General features: G+C 50.6%; 1 protein-coding gene across 2 annotated transcripts in view; it reads right to left on the reverse strand.

Moving 5' to 3' along the window:
- Positions 1-2: 2 nt before the first annotated feature.
- Positions 3-18,580, reverse strand: part of LOC111160080 (LIM domain kinase 2) — a 60,637-nt gene continuing 42,059 nt past the window's right edge. For both annotated transcript variants that reach the window (XM_022522897.1, XM_022522898.1), the window contains 13 exons: positions 18,322-18,431; positions 17,556-17,744; positions 16,257-16,362; positions 15,699-15,895; positions 13,613-13,799; positions 12,688-12,774; positions 11,656-11,787; positions 11,439-11,495; positions 9,275-9,340; positions 8,147-8,321; positions 7,370-7,425; positions 6,195-6,352; positions 3-4,313 (listed from right to left, as the gene is read on the reverse strand). In XM_022522897.1, the coding sequence (XP_022378605.1) occupies positions 4,169-4,313; positions 6,195-6,352; positions 7,370-7,425; positions 8,147-8,321; positions 9,275-9,340; positions 11,439-11,495; positions 11,656-11,787; positions 12,688-12,774; positions 13,613-13,799; positions 15,699-15,895; positions 16,257-16,362; positions 17,556-17,744; positions 18,322-18,431 (1,665 nt within the window). In that variant the 3' untranslated portion in view covers positions 3-4,168. The remainder of the gene's footprint in view (positions 4,314-6,194; positions 6,353-7,369; positions 7,426-8,146; positions 8,322-9,274; positions 9,341-11,438; positions 11,496-11,655; positions 11,788-12,687; positions 12,775-13,612; positions 13,800-15,698; positions 15,896-16,256; positions 16,363-17,555; positions 17,745-18,321; positions 18,432-18,580) is intronic.

Genomic DNA, 18,580 nt, shown 5'->3' on the forward strand with positions numbered 1-18,580 from the left:
CTAAAACAGAAGCAGGTGTTGTGCTGAGGGGGGGCGAGGCTGGGCAGGGTCTTACCAGTGTTCCTCCTCCATCCCTTGGAGCAGGATTTTGCCTATGGATGGAGACAGCAGCAGCCCACACAGCAGTGCTGCTGACAAGGGCTTCCAAACATTGCCTGTGCCCTGGAACTGAACCAGGGACAGACAAGGAGCTCCCCCAGGCTCCTCTGTGCTTTATTATCTAAGATGGCCTCAGTCTCTGCCCTTCCATTTGTTCTCTGTGGGCTTGAGTGGCGCATACTGTTATCCATAGTTCAGGCCAAGCAGGTCAAGAGGCAGTATTTAAAAAATATATTTAGTTTTTAAAATAGTTGGGATGGAACTCCCAACTGACCTCCGAGAACCAGAAATGAGTTCATACAGAAGTCAAAACTGTGGGTTGAGAATGGGATCTAGGCTGGGGGTCCTGGGTGTGCTCCAGCTTGCTGGTGGTGATGTGCCTTGATAACCATGGGCTGGCTCTGGGCCCAGGGACTCTATTTCAAAAAGAAGGGAAGGGATTCAGAATCACATTGAACATTCCACTTGGGAAGAGGGTAGAAAAGGATCTGCGGCTGCTTGAGGCCACAGGACCTGAGGGGGACCTGGGGTACCCTAGACAGTCTCTGTTCAGGGTGGATAATGACCTCTTCATTTTTCAGGGGTAAGACAACAGCTAACCAACCTATGGGAATTACACTGTGGGGCCTTGTGAGCTGCTTCTGCTTAACTCAGAAACTAAGCTCAGAGTTTGCAGGTGGCTCTGTGGCCTCCAGGCCAGTGCATTCCTCTGGGGTAGTAGAGCTAGGATCACAACCCCTAACTTCTAAATCAGAACCATTGGAAGGGACCTTAGGGTTCCTCAAGTCTTTGGACACAGGGGCCCATAGGGGGAAAGTAATGCTCAAGGTCATAGAGCAAGCTGCTGGCATGGCCAAGAGGAGAGTAACATTTCTCCACAGCACTGTGCTGCCCTGAGCCAATGGCTCAGCAGGGCCTCCAAGCCCTGATGTCACACTTGGAGGCCTTAGCAGTGCTCCCTATCCAGTGCTTCCTTCCCAAAGCCCTTCCACTGCCCCACATGGAGAGGGGGGTCAGTAGGGCCCATTCTCTTCAGCAGACTATTTCTGGGAGTGGTTTGCTGAGGGGACCTAGGCCTCATGGGTCCCTTGGTGTTAGCGATGCTGAAGAGAAGAACAGTACATTACTGGTTTCTACTTTTCTATAAAAGCATTTTCTCTGTGTACATGTTTTATATACCTCATTCTGATACCTGCATATACAGTGCGGGAGATTGCTCTGCATTTGACTTGTATAAATTAAAAAACAAAACAAAACAACCCAAAAAACTCTGTATCGCCAAGTTTTCATGGGGTACCAGGACACTCCTCTTATAAGGTGGCTGGTTTTTGGTTACCTTGTCCACACCTGTGTGGCAAGTGCTGGCTCTCTGTCCATCATTAACCCTGGCCCTGTAACGGGGAGGCAGCAACTGAGTGGTGGGTAACTGCTGCCTCTGCGTTCTGTCATCACTAGGAATCATTCAGGTTGAAGCTGTAGGAAAGATGGGTATGCTGGCTTCCCCACAGGTGATTTTGGTCACTGCAAATTTCCCACCTCAGCATTCTTCCCAAAGTGGAGTTAATTAAAATGAACATCCAGGCAGCCCTTAGTAGGGGCTGGAGACAGAAGTAATGGATGGTGGTGCTGCAGCAGCCAAAGAGGGGGATGGTCCTTGGGCTGCAGGGAGAGCTGTAGCTTAGAGGAAGTCCCCTGTGGGGTTAACTCCTAGGGCTCCAGAAGAAGCTACCAATAGAAGTTGTTGGACTTTCAGCATGAGATTTCAGCAACATGTTCTCTACCTCTTGGAACACCCAGGGTGATCTCTGCCCACGCCTAGACATTGCTTATACTTCTACAAACAAGGGATACCCTAGATTATCAGTTTAGCCAGAAACCAGGTTCTGTCCTTAAATTGAGCTCCCCAAGCTTTGTGAGAAATCACCTTCGGGTTATATGGATTTATACTGTGCCCAGGATCCTACTGGCCAGATATCCTGTCCAGTGCTCCCTATCTCCCATGTGCAGAAGCAAGGCAGGTCTTCTCTCAATCACTTGAAGGGAAACACAAGGGGTGGAGGTGACTTGCATTCATTTCTTCCCTTTATGAAGGTGGCACCCAGCCCTGCAGAGAGGATATCCAGGTTTATAGGAATATACGTGCATCAGAGGGTGGAAGCGCTGTCCCCAAATGAAGGACTGGGTTGCCTTGTTCCTTGGAGCAGATTGGTGTCTATATAAAAGGGAGTCGGAGGTGGGGTGGGGCATGAGAAGTCCCCGCGCTGTGGGGAGTTATCAGGCAGGGGCCTGAAAGTGGCCAGCAGACCACCCCCTCCCCACGTGTTTATCCTCCTGCTGAGTCAGGCCCCAAGTCAATTTTTCATTCTCAGTAACATCACTTATGTTAACTGCTTAATTTATTTGGTCTGCTCAATGGCCCACCATGGGCCCACCATTCCCATGCTTGCTGGGGACAGCTGAGGCACAACCAGCTGACTTAGGGTTGCTCAGAGCCACGACTCAACCCTACAGCAAGCTTGCACACTCCACACATAAGTATGGTCTATAAAGCAGGTAAACTCTGTCCAAAGAGGACATCTAATCCCACAACTTATCAGGTCTATGTACAGTATTTTCACATATCACCCAACAGATAAAGCAACAAAAACGGTATTAACATCAACCACTCTCCTGGATCACTCCCCCCCCCATTACCTCCCCTTTCCCCCCAAAAAACACAACCACCACACATTGCAATAATATCCCAAACCCATTCCCAATTTGTTAAATATGGTGCAAGCTCACAGACACACAGGAGGTGGCAAATTTTGTTGTGTTGAAGGGTTCCTGAAGTTCTGGGAGCCAATGTAGAGCATGCCTCCAGGGCTTTTGAGTGCCCATAGCTGTGCCAGGAAGCTGCAGCCATGAGCTACAAGGAGCTAATGAGCTGGGCCAACCAACAAGGGAGGTAGAAGCCAGAAAGCCCAACTAGGGAGCAACCTCCCCCAGCATCCCAGCTCCACTCTGCCACTACCTCTTCCTGCCCAAGTTGCTGCCTGGACCAGGCATGGTGAAGGGGGAGCAATGGCTGCCACAAGGGAAGGGCTGAGACTGCTGAGACAGCCATTCTCTTGGCTCATTTGCTGGGCCTGTGGCAAGCCACACAATCCTCCATAACCCACCCAGCACTAAGCTAAGGGTCTGGGCTTCTGACTGAGGTGCCCACCAGGGGAATGAATGACAGCAGCCAGGGTATGGGCTTTTTAAAGGGCAGGGCCCCTTTCTCTCCAGGCCCCAGTCTCTTGCTGCATTTGTGAGTGAGTGCTTGTTGCAGGTAGAGAGGCCCAGGAGTTCTCAGCGAGCCTCTAGCAGTACAGTTTGACAGCGTGAGGAGGAAGCTCCCCCTCACACTGATGTGGCCCCTAGGCCTGGGAGATGAGCAAACTAGCCCTTCCCCTGACTCCTGGCCAGTTCCACCACAAACGAAGGGACTCTTCAAAACCTGACGCCTGAACCCCTATCCCAGAGGAGGGTGGGTGGGACACAGAGTGGAAGGGGAGGGGTAGCACCACTGTCATTTCACATCCTCGGACAGCCGCCTGGCCACCAGCCTTTCTCTTGTCCACACTTCCACTTGAAGTCCTCCTGTACCCAGCTGGACTAGAGACTTCAGAGCCCACAGGCAGGTTCACCCTGGAATCCTGCCCAGCAGGTCCAGGTCATGCTGATTAGTGTAAGGAAGAGCCTCCTGGAATCCCAATGCCAGGGAGGTCCCAAGTTGTCACAAGTAACAGATTCCTCCTGGCCCATGGGCCACGCTTTTTTTTTTCTTTTTTTTTTTCTTTTTTTTCTTCACAGCTTTCAGGCGAGTGTTGGATCTACAGACAGTAACCAGGCCCCCAAACCTTGATGTGTTTTCCTGGTGCTGCACCCGCTCGCCTCCTGGGGAGGTAGTAGGGATGGCTTGTTCTATTTCTAAACAAGCTGCCAATCCACAGGAAGCCCGGGTGACCCTGCCCACAGCAGGGATGGGGCGCAGAGGGGGCAATGGTGGATGCAGAACGCCCCCCTGCAGGGGGCTGGGCCAGGGCTAGGTGGGTGAGTCCCGGGTCAGGCCGTACTGCATGCTCACAGTGTGGTCCAGCTCTTCCAGCTCTGCAGGCAGCGGGATGCCCAGCTCTCCCAGGTACAGGCAGAGAGCCTCAAAGGAGTCCTCCAGTTTTGAGAATGCTGGTCTATTAAAAAAAGGGGGGGGGGGTGAGTTGGAGGCAGGTGAGACAAGGGCAGGGCCACGGATGCTGTGTATGGCCTGCAGCTCAACCACTTCCTAGTTGCGTGACCTTGGGCAAACCCCTTAACCTTGTGCCTCTGCAGGAAGCGGGGAGGTTACATAACTTTACAGCTACTGTGTAGGGCTGCTGTGAAGATGAGAGATAGCACTGTGACAAGGATGGCCTTGCTCGAGGGGGTAGCTTAAAAAAAGAAGGTCCAGGGGGAAAAAAGCTCGTCTCATGTCTTGGAGAAAATGCAATCAATCATCAAAGATGGAATTGGACTAAGTGCCTTTTTAAAGGTTCTTTCCAGTCCTCAGACTGTTTCCACATCAATGGATCTGCTCAGGAAGGGACGTTTCATACTCAGCAGCTCTTCCCAAGGGGAAAACAAACAGCAGGCTCCCAGTGCTGTGGAAACAGCTTAGCTGGCCTGGAACCCTAAGCCAGCTCAGGCTTACTCCTCCACCTCCTCCATGTTTTTGTTTAACCATCTTGTCACCTTCTCAGCAAGGCCCACTCTCACCACCGTATTTAAAATTACAATTCGCACTCTACACATCCCTCTTTCTTCAGTTCTGCTCTTTTTTCCATACCATTTGTCACTTCCTAATATTCAGTGAAGGGTATTCTACCTATTGCTTATCATCTCTCCTTGTGAGAATGTGAGTTCCAGGAGGACAGGACCATGTCAAGCTCAGGGTAGGCACTCAGTATTTTCTGAGTGAATTAAACATGGACAATTAAAATGACTAGGAAGGGCCGTTAGCAAACAAATACTATGTAGCTTCACATTTTCTCCTCATGCTCTTACTCTGGTATTATTGAAGGACCTCAGTCCTTTGGCCCATGAAGGAACAAAATGTAGAGCCTCTCACCAGCAAATTCCAACTCTAACATGGACCTTTGGAAACCATTTTAAAATAAAGGCTATGTACCAACTGGTTATCCTGAGGGGATGGAGGAGAATGAGGAGAGCTGAGGGGCATAATGGTTAGATAATCACAGAAAATGTGCACTTTCTGTGCTATTTTAGTCATATATGAATTTTTTTTGAAGATTTACTTATTTAAATAATCTCTATGCCCAAAGTGGGCTCGAACTCATAACCCTGAGATCAAGAATTAGATGGTTCACTGACTGAGCCAGCCAGGTGCCCCTTGAATTTGTTTAAAAGAAAGGATTTTTGAGAGCAGGAAAAAAAAGGCACAGATTCTAGTTGTCTAATGCAGAAACTTGGAAAGAACTGGGGTAGTGCTGACAATAATGAAAACCATAACCTGAGATGAATAAAGGTCATTTAAAGAATTTTCTTTAAAGGAGATGATTAGCTGAATGCATAAAGACGTTCACTGCAGTATTACCTATTATAAGGAAAAACTGAAAAAAACCCTAGTATCTACATTATGTATATTATAATATGTTCGGACAGTCTCTTGAACTGAAGTTCACATAGTCAAAAAAAAATGATAAACAGGAAGACTGGGTAGTAACAAGGAAAATGCAGGGCAAAATATAAAACTTTTCTTTATTTGAGAGTATAACTATATGTATTTGGACAAAGGTGGACATGAAAAACACTTATTCTGTGAATTTTCTTCTGTTACAATTTGTTTTCATGGCTGTGTCTGTGTTATATCTAGGTCACTCATGGCTATGCCCTTGTCCCCCTCAGCACCCCACTGGGCAGGTCAGAAGTGTTAGGGCGGCTTCAGTGGTTGACAGCCGCATCCTTGAGCTCAAGGCTTTTGCCACCCCTGTACCTGGCAAGGGCTTGGGGATGGCCAAGGCTGGGGCAACCATCCCAGGCCTGTGTGAGCTGGCGGAAAGGGGCAGGATACCAACCTGCTCTCGGGCTCCAGTTTGCAGCAGATGGCAGCCAGGGGGAAGAAGGCTGGGGGGCAGTCTGTGGGGACAAACTTCTCCCAGAAGAGCTTCACGTTGAGGCCAAAGTCCAGTGTTCGGGGCAGGCAGTCAGGATCTGCATACACCTGCCCGATGATCTGCAGATGAGAAGATGGCTGGTCAGGAATGGACCGTGGTAGGTGTGGTCACAGGGGAATGGGATACTAGTGTATAGACAAGAAGGATGGGTAGAAGAGGGAGATAAAAATCAAGATTAGAGAACTGTCCCCCATGCCCAAATGTCACTAATTCAGACTCTTCTCTCAACTCAGAATCTGGTTACTGAGGAGGGTTTAGAAGAGGCTTCACTGTAGTAGAAGCAAAAGGTTTCAAATTGGAGAGGCAGTTCCACACATCCCACTCTGCCCTGCTGTGTCCCCTCATGTCTATGTCCCCTGTCAGAGTTCAGGCTCTGGGAAGTGAGGTCCTGGGTCAGATTCATGTCTGCAACCTTTCAGTGGCAGCCTTGTGCTTTGCACACAATAAATGTTCAACTGACTTCTATTAAAGAAAATAATTTTTAAAAAACCCTCCTTCATTATTCCAACTGTCCCTTGTCTCCTCTCACCATTTGTAGGAATTACAGAAGACTCTGAACATATGTGCTTGACCGTTTACAGACACACTGAGCTAAGCTCCTAATGGCAGAGATCTTTCCAAGACTCACTGTGTCCACCCCTAGTGCTCAGTACTGTGCTAGACAGGCTGGCACTTGTTGCAGTGGCTACTTCCACTTGTGGGGCTGAGGACCAAGGCACTACTAGGACCCAGGGAAGGGAGACCAAAGGGAAAGGTTGCATCTGGACCAAGAGCTAGTCGGACAACTTTAAGGACCCTCTCATCTGTCCCTTACTGGCTATGGGACTAAGAGCAAGGCCCTGCCCCTTTCTGAGCCTGTTTCCTCACCTGAAAAAACCCTGCCCAATCCTTCTCACGGGACCAAGGAGATTCCAGTGTGTCAAGAGATGTGTGATACACTGTACAACCCTACACCACTCGTGCGGATTTTATGGTGGAAATGCTCATCATGAGGAGCAGTAGTCCCAGTACTAAGGCAGGGCAGAACTACTAGGCCTGCTGCCTCAGGCCTGGCCTCTGTGCTGGCTGGAGCTCACCTCACAGAGAACGATCCCAAAAGAGAAGACATCCACCGTCTCATCATAGCTCTTTCCTGGGGGAACACAGGAGAGCAGGCTGTTAGGTTTAGTCTCTTACCCACTCTGTACTGAGTCTGGGGCCAAACCAGGCCACAGCCAAGAACCAGGGCTAGAACAGGCTCCGCTGGGATGCCGTAAAGGCTGCCCAGGACAAAGCACCCCCTGAATATTGTCTTTCCTCAGCCCTGCGTGGGCTGCCTCAGAGTCTTATAAAACACACTGCCCAAAATGAAACTGCATGGGACAGTGAAAGAGAACTGGATCGGGGTTGACCTGCACTCTGTCATTAGTTAGTTGTATGTTCCTGTGCAAGCCACTGAACTTCTCTGGGCCTCTGACTCCATAAAACAGTTGAATCAGGCCATTTCTGAGGCCTCACAACCCAGTTCAGTTCAAGAATCCCAGCCCCAGTAATCTCTGGTTGGTTTGAACATTGTCCACAAGGGGGCACCATACTTCAGATCTCAGCAGGATGAAAGAAAAGGCAAAATCTCTGGCAATAAACACCCCGAGTTCTCAGCTACCCCTGGGGCACAAGTCAGTCAGATCTCACCCTAGGTCCAGGAGATCAGGGAGGAAGGAGTTTACGAGATCCAGTCTGGCAAGGGATAAATCATCTAGCCATCAGATGTGGGTACCTGGCCTTACACTTCACAGGCCTCCCCTGGAACACCCAGGACTCTGATCCAAGATGTGGACCCCAACTCCCCTCCATTGTCCAGTGTCAGGACTCACCATTCAGCATCTCAGGGGCCATCCAGTAGGGGTTTCCCACCACTGTATAGCGCTTCTTGCGGTCATTCTTACGCAAGGTGCGTTTCTTGGTGGTGGCCTTCTCCACTGGGGGCTTTTTCCTCTCCTCAACTATGAGCCGTGACAGCCCAAAGTCTGCCACCACCACGGTCTTGTCCTGGTAGGACAAGGGCCAGGTAAGGGCTTGGTGAGGACATTACCAAGAGAAGTCATTGAGAAAGGGAGAAAAGGTATGTAGTAAAGGGGAGTCACAGCTAAAGATCTCTCTGGCTGACAAGGCTTAGTTATTTGTTTTCTAAAAGTCTGCATCTGCGTAACAGATTCCCCAGACCTTGGGGTGTTCACAGCAGATATCCTGGAGCCTGGAGGGGTAAGGCTCTGGGATCTGGAAAGTGGAACTCAGGGGCAGAAAAAGGGATTTTTCTTTCTCTCTTTCACCATTCTGCCTTGTTCCCCAACAGATTTAAGGCCTGGCTAGAACCAGGATAAGACAGAAAAAGATAAGGTGGAGAAGTCAGTGGGGGAACTTGGGGAGAGATAAGTTCTTCAAATAGCTCCAGGGCAGTCATGCGGAAAAGGGTTAAGATTATTTAGTATGGACCCAGAGGGTCATCCAGCCAGGGCCAGTTACTGGACACCCAGGGAGCTAGACTGCAAGCTAACAGGAGAAAAGACTTGCTAACAACCAGAGCTGATGGGTGGTGGAGAAAAATGCTGGCCCCAAACTGGCCACTGTATATTTACCAGCTGTGTGGCCTCAGAGTGAGGCTTCGAGGTGCCACAGCTATAGAACAGGGTGTGTAGGGAGCTGCATTACAGAACTACCATGGGATGGAACCAGGAAAAACAACAGGGCTTTATATACAGTTAAGGAACTTCTGGAACTCCCTCTGACCAAAGGATTTCAAAGCCTGCTACTGGGAGGAGGTGTAACTGTGTTGGCATCTATTTGAGAGCCCCAGAAGACAGAGGAGAGCATGAGGTGCAGCAGGAAGGGTAAGACAGGAGCCCTAGGTGACAACTTAGGTCAAAGCACAAGGGGACAATAAGTCTCCTTTGTGACACGGCAAGAGGGCTGGCCCCAGGGAGACTCAGGGTGGTGGGACATACCAGCTTGATAAGGCAGTTGTGTGAGTTCAGATCCCGGTGGATGATACACATGGAGTGCAAATAGGCCTGGAACAGAAGTACCAACTGAGGCCAATGGCCAGTAATTGAAGCAGTTGCAGACTCCGCAACTGGGGGATGCTCTTCTCCCAGGCCATCCCTACTCAGCTTCAGAACCCAACCTGGACCCTAGGGCGAGGGCCTCCTGTAGTCACTCCCTTGTCCCAACACCAATAGAAAGCTAAAGGCTGCCTGGGCTTCCTCTCTCTTCCTGCTACCACCTTCTGACTATCCTTTGTTCACTGACCCCAACCCAGTGGCTGCTCTAGACCCTCACAGCTCCCTCCCAAAGTCCCCAACTCTATGGGCCCTGGCTCCTGCATGCTCCCAGCCCCTCTACCCACCTGAAGTGAGTGCCCTCAGATGCACTGCTCCTAGGCCCCTTCACTGCCATCCTCACCCCAATCTCTGGCTTCAGCTGCCCTGGATCCTTCCTGTCATAGGGGAAGCAGTGACTTCCCCCTGGTTAGCTGGTTCTATATTCCTAACATTCTCCTTCCCTGAGTCTCAGCACGCTCCTTGCTCTTCCCTGTCTACACTTTAACTTCTCCCTCTTCCTACCCCAATGTTTTCATGCAAATCTCTGCTATTCCACTCCCCGCCCCCACAACATCCAGGCCTCCACTCCTGGCTCTTGTCACTCTGCAGCCACTTCCTTTTCTTTCTCTTCCCTTCCCCAGAGAATGTGGAAGGAGCTACCTACACCACCCCCTCCAGTCCCTTACAATACTGCTTCCATCCCTTCCACCCAGAGGTTCCTGGCTCTGCTCACATACCCAGGGAGCACTTCCTGAACGTTGTAGCTCTTGTGACCTGCCTGCCTGTCCTTTCTCCAAAAGCTGCCTGCACTTCGCCCATGATACCTACTCCTGAGACTCTTAACGTGCCCACATTTTCCTTCCACCCTCCTCAAAGCCACCTTCTCTACACATGCTGACCCCTACTAACCACACATCAGCCTCAGCCAACACTAGCTCTTCCTAAGCCTGTTTCCCCAACATCACTGCCCCATCAAACATCTGGTAAATGACCCCCATTCTTCTAGGTACCTCAAGCCACCCCAACTCCTCCTCCCCCTACCTCTGCTCCCTTGCTGCCAACTAGTCTCTCTGCACCCTGCCTCCCAGTCTCCCATCCCCACAGCCATACCTTAACTCAGAAACCCGAAATGTTTCACTATCCCCACCCATGGTCTCCCTGCCTTCGGTTCTCCTAATTTGATCCCCACCTACTGACTGCACCGGACTCATATTAAAAACAAACAAACAAACAAACAAAAAAAAACCACAGCTCTGCTCACAAAACTTAAGTATCGTTTACTCCCGTCTTTTTGGCTTCCTAAATAAAATCCAGACTCTGTAGTCTGAAACACAGGGATCTTCATGTATCTCCAGACTAACAGTCTTCATGGACCCCACATGAAGAGCAGTGATTAAAATCTCAGGCTTGGGGGTCAGACTGACAAGCCTAATCTCCTTGCTCTGTCCCTTTCTAGCATCAGCTTCTCATCTGGAAACTGGGGTTGTCATGAGGAACACATACATACATGTCACTCCCTCAGCTCAGTGCGTGGCATATAGGAAGCACTCAGCAATAGTCACTGGTATTACTACTATAACTGGTCTCCTTTCCCAGGTGAAACACACTATTTCCTCCTACCTCCTCCCAGGTCTGTGCTGCTGTCATCACCTCAACCTTGGGGCCTCTCTGCCAAGAGGAACTTTTATCTAATTCTGATCCATCTTTCAGGCTTAACTAGAACATATATCCCCCTCTCTGATTTCATAGGCCATGAGGTTCTCTACCTGTGCCAAGTTCCCGCAGCAGCTGGACACTACTAATTTGCCTTACCCATGCCCTGTTTGCCTTAAGGATTTAGAACTCGTTGAGAGTAGGTTGTGAGTGAAGAGAAGGCAACTGGGGACAATTTCACAGGCACTGAGAGAAGCTCATTAAATAGCTGCTGACTGACCCAGGCCACACAAGCTGCCCAGGCTGGGGGAAGGCTCTGCCTTCCGGCCCCTGCCTATAATCCCTGCAGCTATCCTGACTCCCCAGCCCGCCTCGCCCCTCACTCCCACCCTTGGCAGTTGTTGGCAGAACTCACCATTCCAGAGGCGATGCCTTTGGCAAACTGGACCTTCTGCTGCCAGGGAAACGGGTCCTATGGGATGAAGGAATGCCATCAGAGGCTGTGGGACCCTGTCCCATTTGGAATCCAGCCCCCATGGTGAACGTGGTCTGCCAGTGAACCCTCCCTGCCTGTGCCCAGTCCTGCCCAGCATGACCCTTTGTAAGCAAAGACGTGAAGGTGGTTTGCTTACCACACTGCGCAGAAAGTCCTTCAGCGTGCCCCCCTCAATGTACTCTGTCAGCAAGTTCAGCTTCTTGTCCTTGTATAGCACACCAATGAACTTGAGCACATTGGGGTGGTCTAGGCTTCGCATCACCTTCACCTGGGGGTGGTAGAGGCCAAGGAGGGTGGATGGTTACTTCCTACTATGTCTTCCTTATCCCCTTCCCTCCAGGGAGCTAGTCTGACAAGTGTCACCTGCGTCTCCTGCCTCCAGTCTTATGTGATAGGATAGAATACTTCCACATGGATAGGGATGCCTCAGAGGCCTCACCCTTGGGATCCTGCTTTTCTAGGAATTTTATTTGGGGGGAACTGGAATAGGAGGGTTTGAGAGTAAAACAAAGGCCTGGAGAGCAATGGCCAGACCACAGGAATACCAACCAAAGGAATGGAACAACTTGGGAAGGGTGGTAAAAACTGTGTAAACACTCCAGAGATGACAGTTCTCTGGGAGGCCCCACTCCAGGCTCCCTTAGCAGGGTATTCAGGTGGTGAGTGTAACTCCTAGTTGTCCTAAACTGGTCTGTTTTCATGTCCATCACCCCCACTAGCTGTAAGCTCCTCTGAACCACATCCCATTTGTTACTGTATCCTTTGTACCCAGATCATGCTGTTATTAGTAAATGCTCACTGAACAGATAATTACCCATTCCTCTAGAGCTCTTTTCTCCTCTGCTTTTAAGAAAGTGATTCCTCCCAGAGTAAGTTTCCTCCCAGAGAACCTGGGTGGCTCAGTCATTAAGTGTCTGCCTTTAGCTCAGGTCATGATCCCAGGTTCCTGGGATAGAGCCCTGCATTAGGCTCTCTGCTCAGCGGGGAGCCTGCTTCTCCCTCTTCCACTCCCCCTGCTTGTGTTCCTACTCTCGCTGTCTTTCTCTGTCAAATAAATAAATAAAATCTTAAAATAAAATAGCTTCCTCTGAAACTGTTATTTATTAAGATCTTTCCCTCTTCCAACAGTGACACCGAACTCCTAACTCCCACCACCCCATCCTCTTACCTCAGTCAGGAAAGTCTTCTGTGTTTCCTCATCACACCGAATTAACTCCTTCATGACCATCACTTTGCCAGTTGCTTTGTGTGTTACCTAGTTACAAAGGAGGGCAACTATTACTGGCACAGAGTCCTGGTGAACTGTGTGGAAATATATGCAACTGAGCATCCCATCCCCTGGAAGACACACTGAGCCAGATCAGACTGACAGAGTTCATCTGTAGAAGACACAGCATGAGGTAACAGGGGCCTCAGAGGGGAGCATACCCTCTTCCTTGGAGAGCTGGGCATGCACAGAGGGGAGGCGAGAATGCAGAAAAGGGAAGTGTAGGAGGCAGGAGGGGACACTGCCAAGCCAAGCAGGCGTTCTGGTCATCTGACACAGGAGTGAATCCCTTGGGCGAATAGAAGTCTAGGGACAGGAGGGTCAGTGCCACAGACATGCACCAGGGAGCTGGGTGGGTCAGGGTGAGCTCTCCAGCCCCAAGGCCCTGAAAGCTGAGACACACAGCTTACCTGACCCCCCCTCCCAGCTCTCAGCAGAGGAGGAGGAGGAGAGAAAGAGAGAGAGGTTAGTCCCCAAGACTGTTCATCAGGGAGGCAAGAGCCACTCCCCCGTGTGCTCCCTGCAATATGCCCAGCACTGAGGCCTCAGGGTACCTAAAAACATCTGCTGACTGGAGGTGGCAGAACCATGGGCACAATTCATCCCAACCTGGGTCTCCAGGTCCACCAAGCTCACTGTGACAGCAACGCTGCCTTTAGGTGGCCTGGGAGGGCCAGAGTGTAGCCCTCACACCATCACCTGCAGCCAGGAAAGGGGCCTGGTGTCCTGTAGCGTGTGGAGTGAGAGCATGTGATGAGAACTCCCCGAAAGAAGGTGAGAGAGAGGTTGGGGGCAGAAAAGCAGAGCAGCTACTGCCTGTGCTCACCTTGATGGCCTGCCCGAAGAAGCCCTTCCCCAGGACCTCCCCGTGGATCAGGTCACATGGCCGGAAGATCTGCTGTGAGTTACTACTGGAACAGCGGAGGGATTCTGAGCGGCTGATGTCACGGCTAAAGAGCAGGGGCTCCTTTGGGGAGCTGGGGCCAGGGGACTTGGAGATGCTGTTACTACGCCTAAAGATGAAGAAAGATGAGCATAGGGCTAGGGTAGTCCTCAGAGACCTGCCAGTAAAACCCTGGAAGTAGAAACCTTAAGGCCACCCTACTACCCTTCCAATCCCAATGTCTGTAGTTCTGGTGCTATGATGAGGGGAAGGAACTCTTACATCAGACAGATGTACCATTTTGGGGCTGCAAACATCGGCAGTTTATTTAAGTATCAAAGCAGGAACCCTTGGGGTGCCTGGGTGGCTCAGTGGGTTAAAGTTCTGCCTTCAGCTCGGGTTATGATCTCAGGGTCCTGGGATCGAGCCCCACATCGGGCTCTCTGCTCAGTGGGAAGCCTGCTTCCCCTCTCTCTGCCTGCTCACCTACTTGTGATTTCTCTGTCAAATAAATAAATAAATAAATAAATAAATAAATAAATAAAATTTTTTAAAAAAAGCAGGAACCCTGAGTACTCACCTGGAATGACTGTTACTAGCTTACAGCACTCAACATGTGACAGCGCTGTAAGGTGGCAGTCCACCACTTCTCACGTCTGCTTGAGTCAAAGTGCTAAAATGGGTTAGAGAGCCTACCACCATCCAAAAAAATGACATGGGATTCTGGCTATTTTGCTCATCTTTCTACCTGTCTACATTTCCCAAATTCTAAAATAATGAGCATGGATGATTCTTACAGCAACAGAGCCAATATATTTACATTTTTAAGAGCAGTCCATAACAGTAATGGTTGGTAACTGTTACTGACTTCTTGAAGAAGGGACAAGAAGGCTGAAGTCACTGCAGGTGAATTGCAACCCTGAAAACTTCTCTCCCGTACATCCTGTCTCACTTGGGCTCTGAGAAAGGACCGTCCACAGGCTTCGTAGCCCTTGCTCTACTCTTTGCCGCCCACCAACCACGCCCACAGAAGCACATAAGGTGAGCTGCCCTCTCCCCCACAATGATGGCCCTCCAGATATCTAAGCAGCTCTCTGGCTACCCCCACGTGCTCAAGGCTTCTCTGCCCTCGGGCGCACTACTCTACCAGCTCACTTGTGCCGAGGCCAAGAGGGCAGCCAGGAGTTCATGCCAGCAACCTGTGGGGAGGGCCCTGTTTCCAACAGATGCCAGGCAAGTGCCCTGAGTGATTGTTTGTTTGATCAGGAGGGCGGATAGAGAACTTGACTCCTAATGATACTAACAACCCTCACTTAGTGCTGACCCTTTGCTGGCACTGTGCTACTTTGCATCCCTTTCCACACTGAATCTTTATGTAATTGGTGAGACAGCCATCTTTGTCTTACAACCCCACTTCATAGATGCAGAAACAGAAGCTCAAGAGATGAAGTGATTTGTGAAGGGAGGGAGCTCAGCTCAAAGGCATGGTATGGGTGTATCTATCTAGACAGCTGCTGCGTCTAACTCCTGTTCTTTCAGTCTCCCTACTTGGCACCTGCATCCAGGGCAAGTGCTCCCTCCTGTTGCACCTGGACAACTCTGGGGTTTTAAATGTTGGTCCCTCAAAGCTAAAACAGCTTGCATTCATTTCTTGCTTTATAGTTTTCAGTGTTCTTATTTATACTTATTAATCCTCCCTGTGCCCCTACTCCAGCCTCTGAGCCTCATGCCTCCCTTTGCTGGTCCTTTAGGAGCCAGCACTGGTGCTTCCTGTTCAGCTCAGGAGAGTTCAGTGGACAGGGCCTGATTCTCCGGTTTCTAAGGAAACCTGGCAGCCAGTGGGTCAGATCAAACACAGGCCCTAGCTATAAACTGTGACTCCCATGGGGGGAGCTGGGTCAGCACAATCCTCATGGCCCGTCCCTGGCCAGCGGTTTCCCTTCCTAACCCTGCCAGCCTCCCAAAGCCAGCTCAACCTCATCCGAGGGATAAGCATGGGTCAGCACGGAATCAGGATAGGAGGCAGCACCTCAGGGAGCGTCTCCTGAGTGTCCCTTCCAGATTCTCCTTGGTGTCCAGGGTGCTGACGGTATGGGAGTGTGCAGCATTCTGCATGTGGGGAGAGAGTCGTGCATCCAGCCGCAGCTGGTCCAGGCGCTGGGAGACAGGATCATGTTCAATCAAGAGCTGAAGCGTCTGGCTTGTTTGGTTAATCGCATCCTCTACCTGTAGCCAAGAACAGTGTAAGGCTGGCTCCCACAGGCTATCCCAACCCAGGCCACCCACCGTCAGCCCAGATGATCCAAGCACACTATGGCCAATGTTCAACTTGCTAATGGTGGCCTCCAGCTGCCAGGAGCCCCCCAGTGCCCTGTCCCTGGCATACTGTCAGATATCTCATCTGTCAGGCCATCCCTGCTGTCCTTGGAATGTGCCAGCCTGACAGAGGAGGTCACCAGTGGTCACAAGCTCTGTGGCAAGACAAGAGATAGACTGGGGGTGGAGAAAGGCAAAGGCCATAGCATGATGCCCCAGAGGGTCTGTTCCACGTCCCATCCTCACGTGACAGACAGGACACACATTATACCTCTTCCACTCGGAGTGTGCGGACAGGGGTCCCATTGATCTCCAGGATGCGATCCCCAGGGTGGATGGCGTTGCGGTTGTTGGGACTGATATGCATCCGGTTGACCCTGGGCCAGACAAGAGTTGAGGCAGGACGAAGACATCCTAAAAATGTATCTGACCAATTTCACTTGTGCAGGAAGGCTCACCACGCCCCAGGCTCCTACCAGCCCTCAAGACTCAAACCACTCACAGGAGAAATGCAATGTCCTTTACAGGGTGCCCTCTGTGAAGGGCACCCCCACTCACCCAGTGGCCTAAGCCAGAGACTTGGATGGCATCTTCTCTACCTGGAGTCCCCCAACCCCCTCTGTCTTCAAAAACCCTGTCTTCACTTCATCACCATAGTTACCAACACCTCTCACCTGATCTTTCAATAGCCTCCTAAATGGTCTCTACAATACCAGGCTTGCACCTCTCCCATTCAGCACCCATCCCAGCAATCCTTCTAGAACACTAATTGGGTTGCATCACCTTGCTGCTTAACCCTCAAAAGACCTCCTGCGTTTTCATAATCCCTATATGTCTTAATAGCCCCCTTTCTGGCTATTCCCAACCACCCAATCTACACTAGACACAACCACAGACTCCCACCTCTGCACTGAACACAATGGCTTCCCCTCTTCATCTAATGAGGTCTGAGTGCAGATCTCACTTCCTGATGACTCCCCCAACCCTCGTACCTCTCACCTATACTGCAAGCACCTGGTGCTCAGCACACACTAAACACACAATCACTATTTACAGGGTTGGCAGCCACAGGTACCTCATTAATGGTATTAGACAAACACAGACTCTTTCCCTATCTGGTCTCTGGCCTGGACCTAGGATGAAGTCTTAACTTTTTTCTCTTCCTTCCTCCATTTACTCAACCAACAAAACAATAATCAGTGAACATGTACTACATGCCAGGCACCATTCTAGGCCCTGGGCATGCAATACCGAACAAGACTAAGTTCCAGAAGGAACTCATCAGGAGGACAGATGATAAACTAATACACATACTCAAGCCAGATAATTTCAAAGAATAAACATGATCTGAAACTTGACATGTGAAAGGTGAGCTGTTCCGGCATTGGTATCTGGTGGGAAGCAACCGAGTCAGAGGGAAGAGTATGTGCCAAGATCCAGGTGGGGTTGCAGCATAGCGAACTCCAGGAGAAAGATAGGAGATGGGGGTGAAGGGAACTCCGCACCCCTGGAGCTCCATCTAAGGGCTCTGTGTAACAAGTCCAGCTCTAGGGGTCCTCAAAGTACTCACTCTTTGACTTGCACAGTGGTGGCGTAGTTGGAGCAGGCCCTTTCCACGGACACGGAGAAGCCCCGTCTGCCCTCGGTGGTGGCTGGCATGGAGATGTGTGTGACGGAGTAGGGCAGCTGGTCCTGAACAGACTCCGTGGAGAGCCTCTCAAACATGGGTGCCAGCACCACCTCATTATGGCACTTCCCACTGGGAAGAGGAACATAAAGGGGGCTAAGATCCTGGAGCCCCACCTGGAAGCCCCCAGCAACTACTGCACCATGTGGCTTCAAGCAATAGTACCCACATTCCCGCTATTACCATCCTTGTCTGCTCAGAATGAGGAGCCCAGGGTCTCTAGGGTAGCCTGGGAATGTGGGTGCAATGACCTGGGTTCTCTTTGCTCTGCTTTTGACTCAGTGAGAACCAAGCCCCCTTCCCTTCTTAGGGCCTCAGCCTGCCTTCTTTGTCAACTGAGGTAATTGGACCAAGTGAATTTTAAGGGGCTTTTGCCTTTAACTTTCTGGGATCCTTCTCTAAGAGCATCTTCCCAGCCACTCTCCCTTCAGAAGGACTCCAGGGCCAAGTGTCATTATTCTCACAGCAGGTGAGGACAGAGGGCAGAGAGATGTTAACTGTCTTGCTTACTGATTACAGAGGTGGTTACAGGCATTGGAATGATAGGAATCCAGTGCTGTGATATGCTCGCTGTTTCTGCCCAACTCACACTGCCACCTCTTTCTCTCTCTTGGCCACTCTTGCAGGGGGAGGATGGACACCACCTTACCAGTAGAGGGTGGCGTGCTGCACCAGGGCATATGCATCCCCATCCTCAATGATCACCTTGCAGCTCATACAGGCAAAGCACTCTGGGTGGTACTTGAATTCCCCAGCCACCTGTTAGCAGATAGGGAGAAGGGTCGACAAGATGACAGACATCACCGCTGGAGGGTAGGGGTAGGTGAGGTGACCTTCAATCAAGGATGTACAGGTCCCAGTCACAATCTACCTTTGCACTCCTTGCCCTAGGAGCTTCCAGAGGACGA

Source organism: Enhydra lutris, unplaced genomic scaffold, assembly GCF_002288905.1.
Source record: "Enhydra lutris kenyoni isolate GAN:26980312 unplaced genomic scaffold, ASM228890v2 scaffoldscaffold73, whole genome shotgun sequence".
NCBI classification, from domain to species: Eukaryota; Metazoa; Chordata; class Mammalia; order Carnivora; family Mustelidae; genus Enhydra; species Enhydra lutris.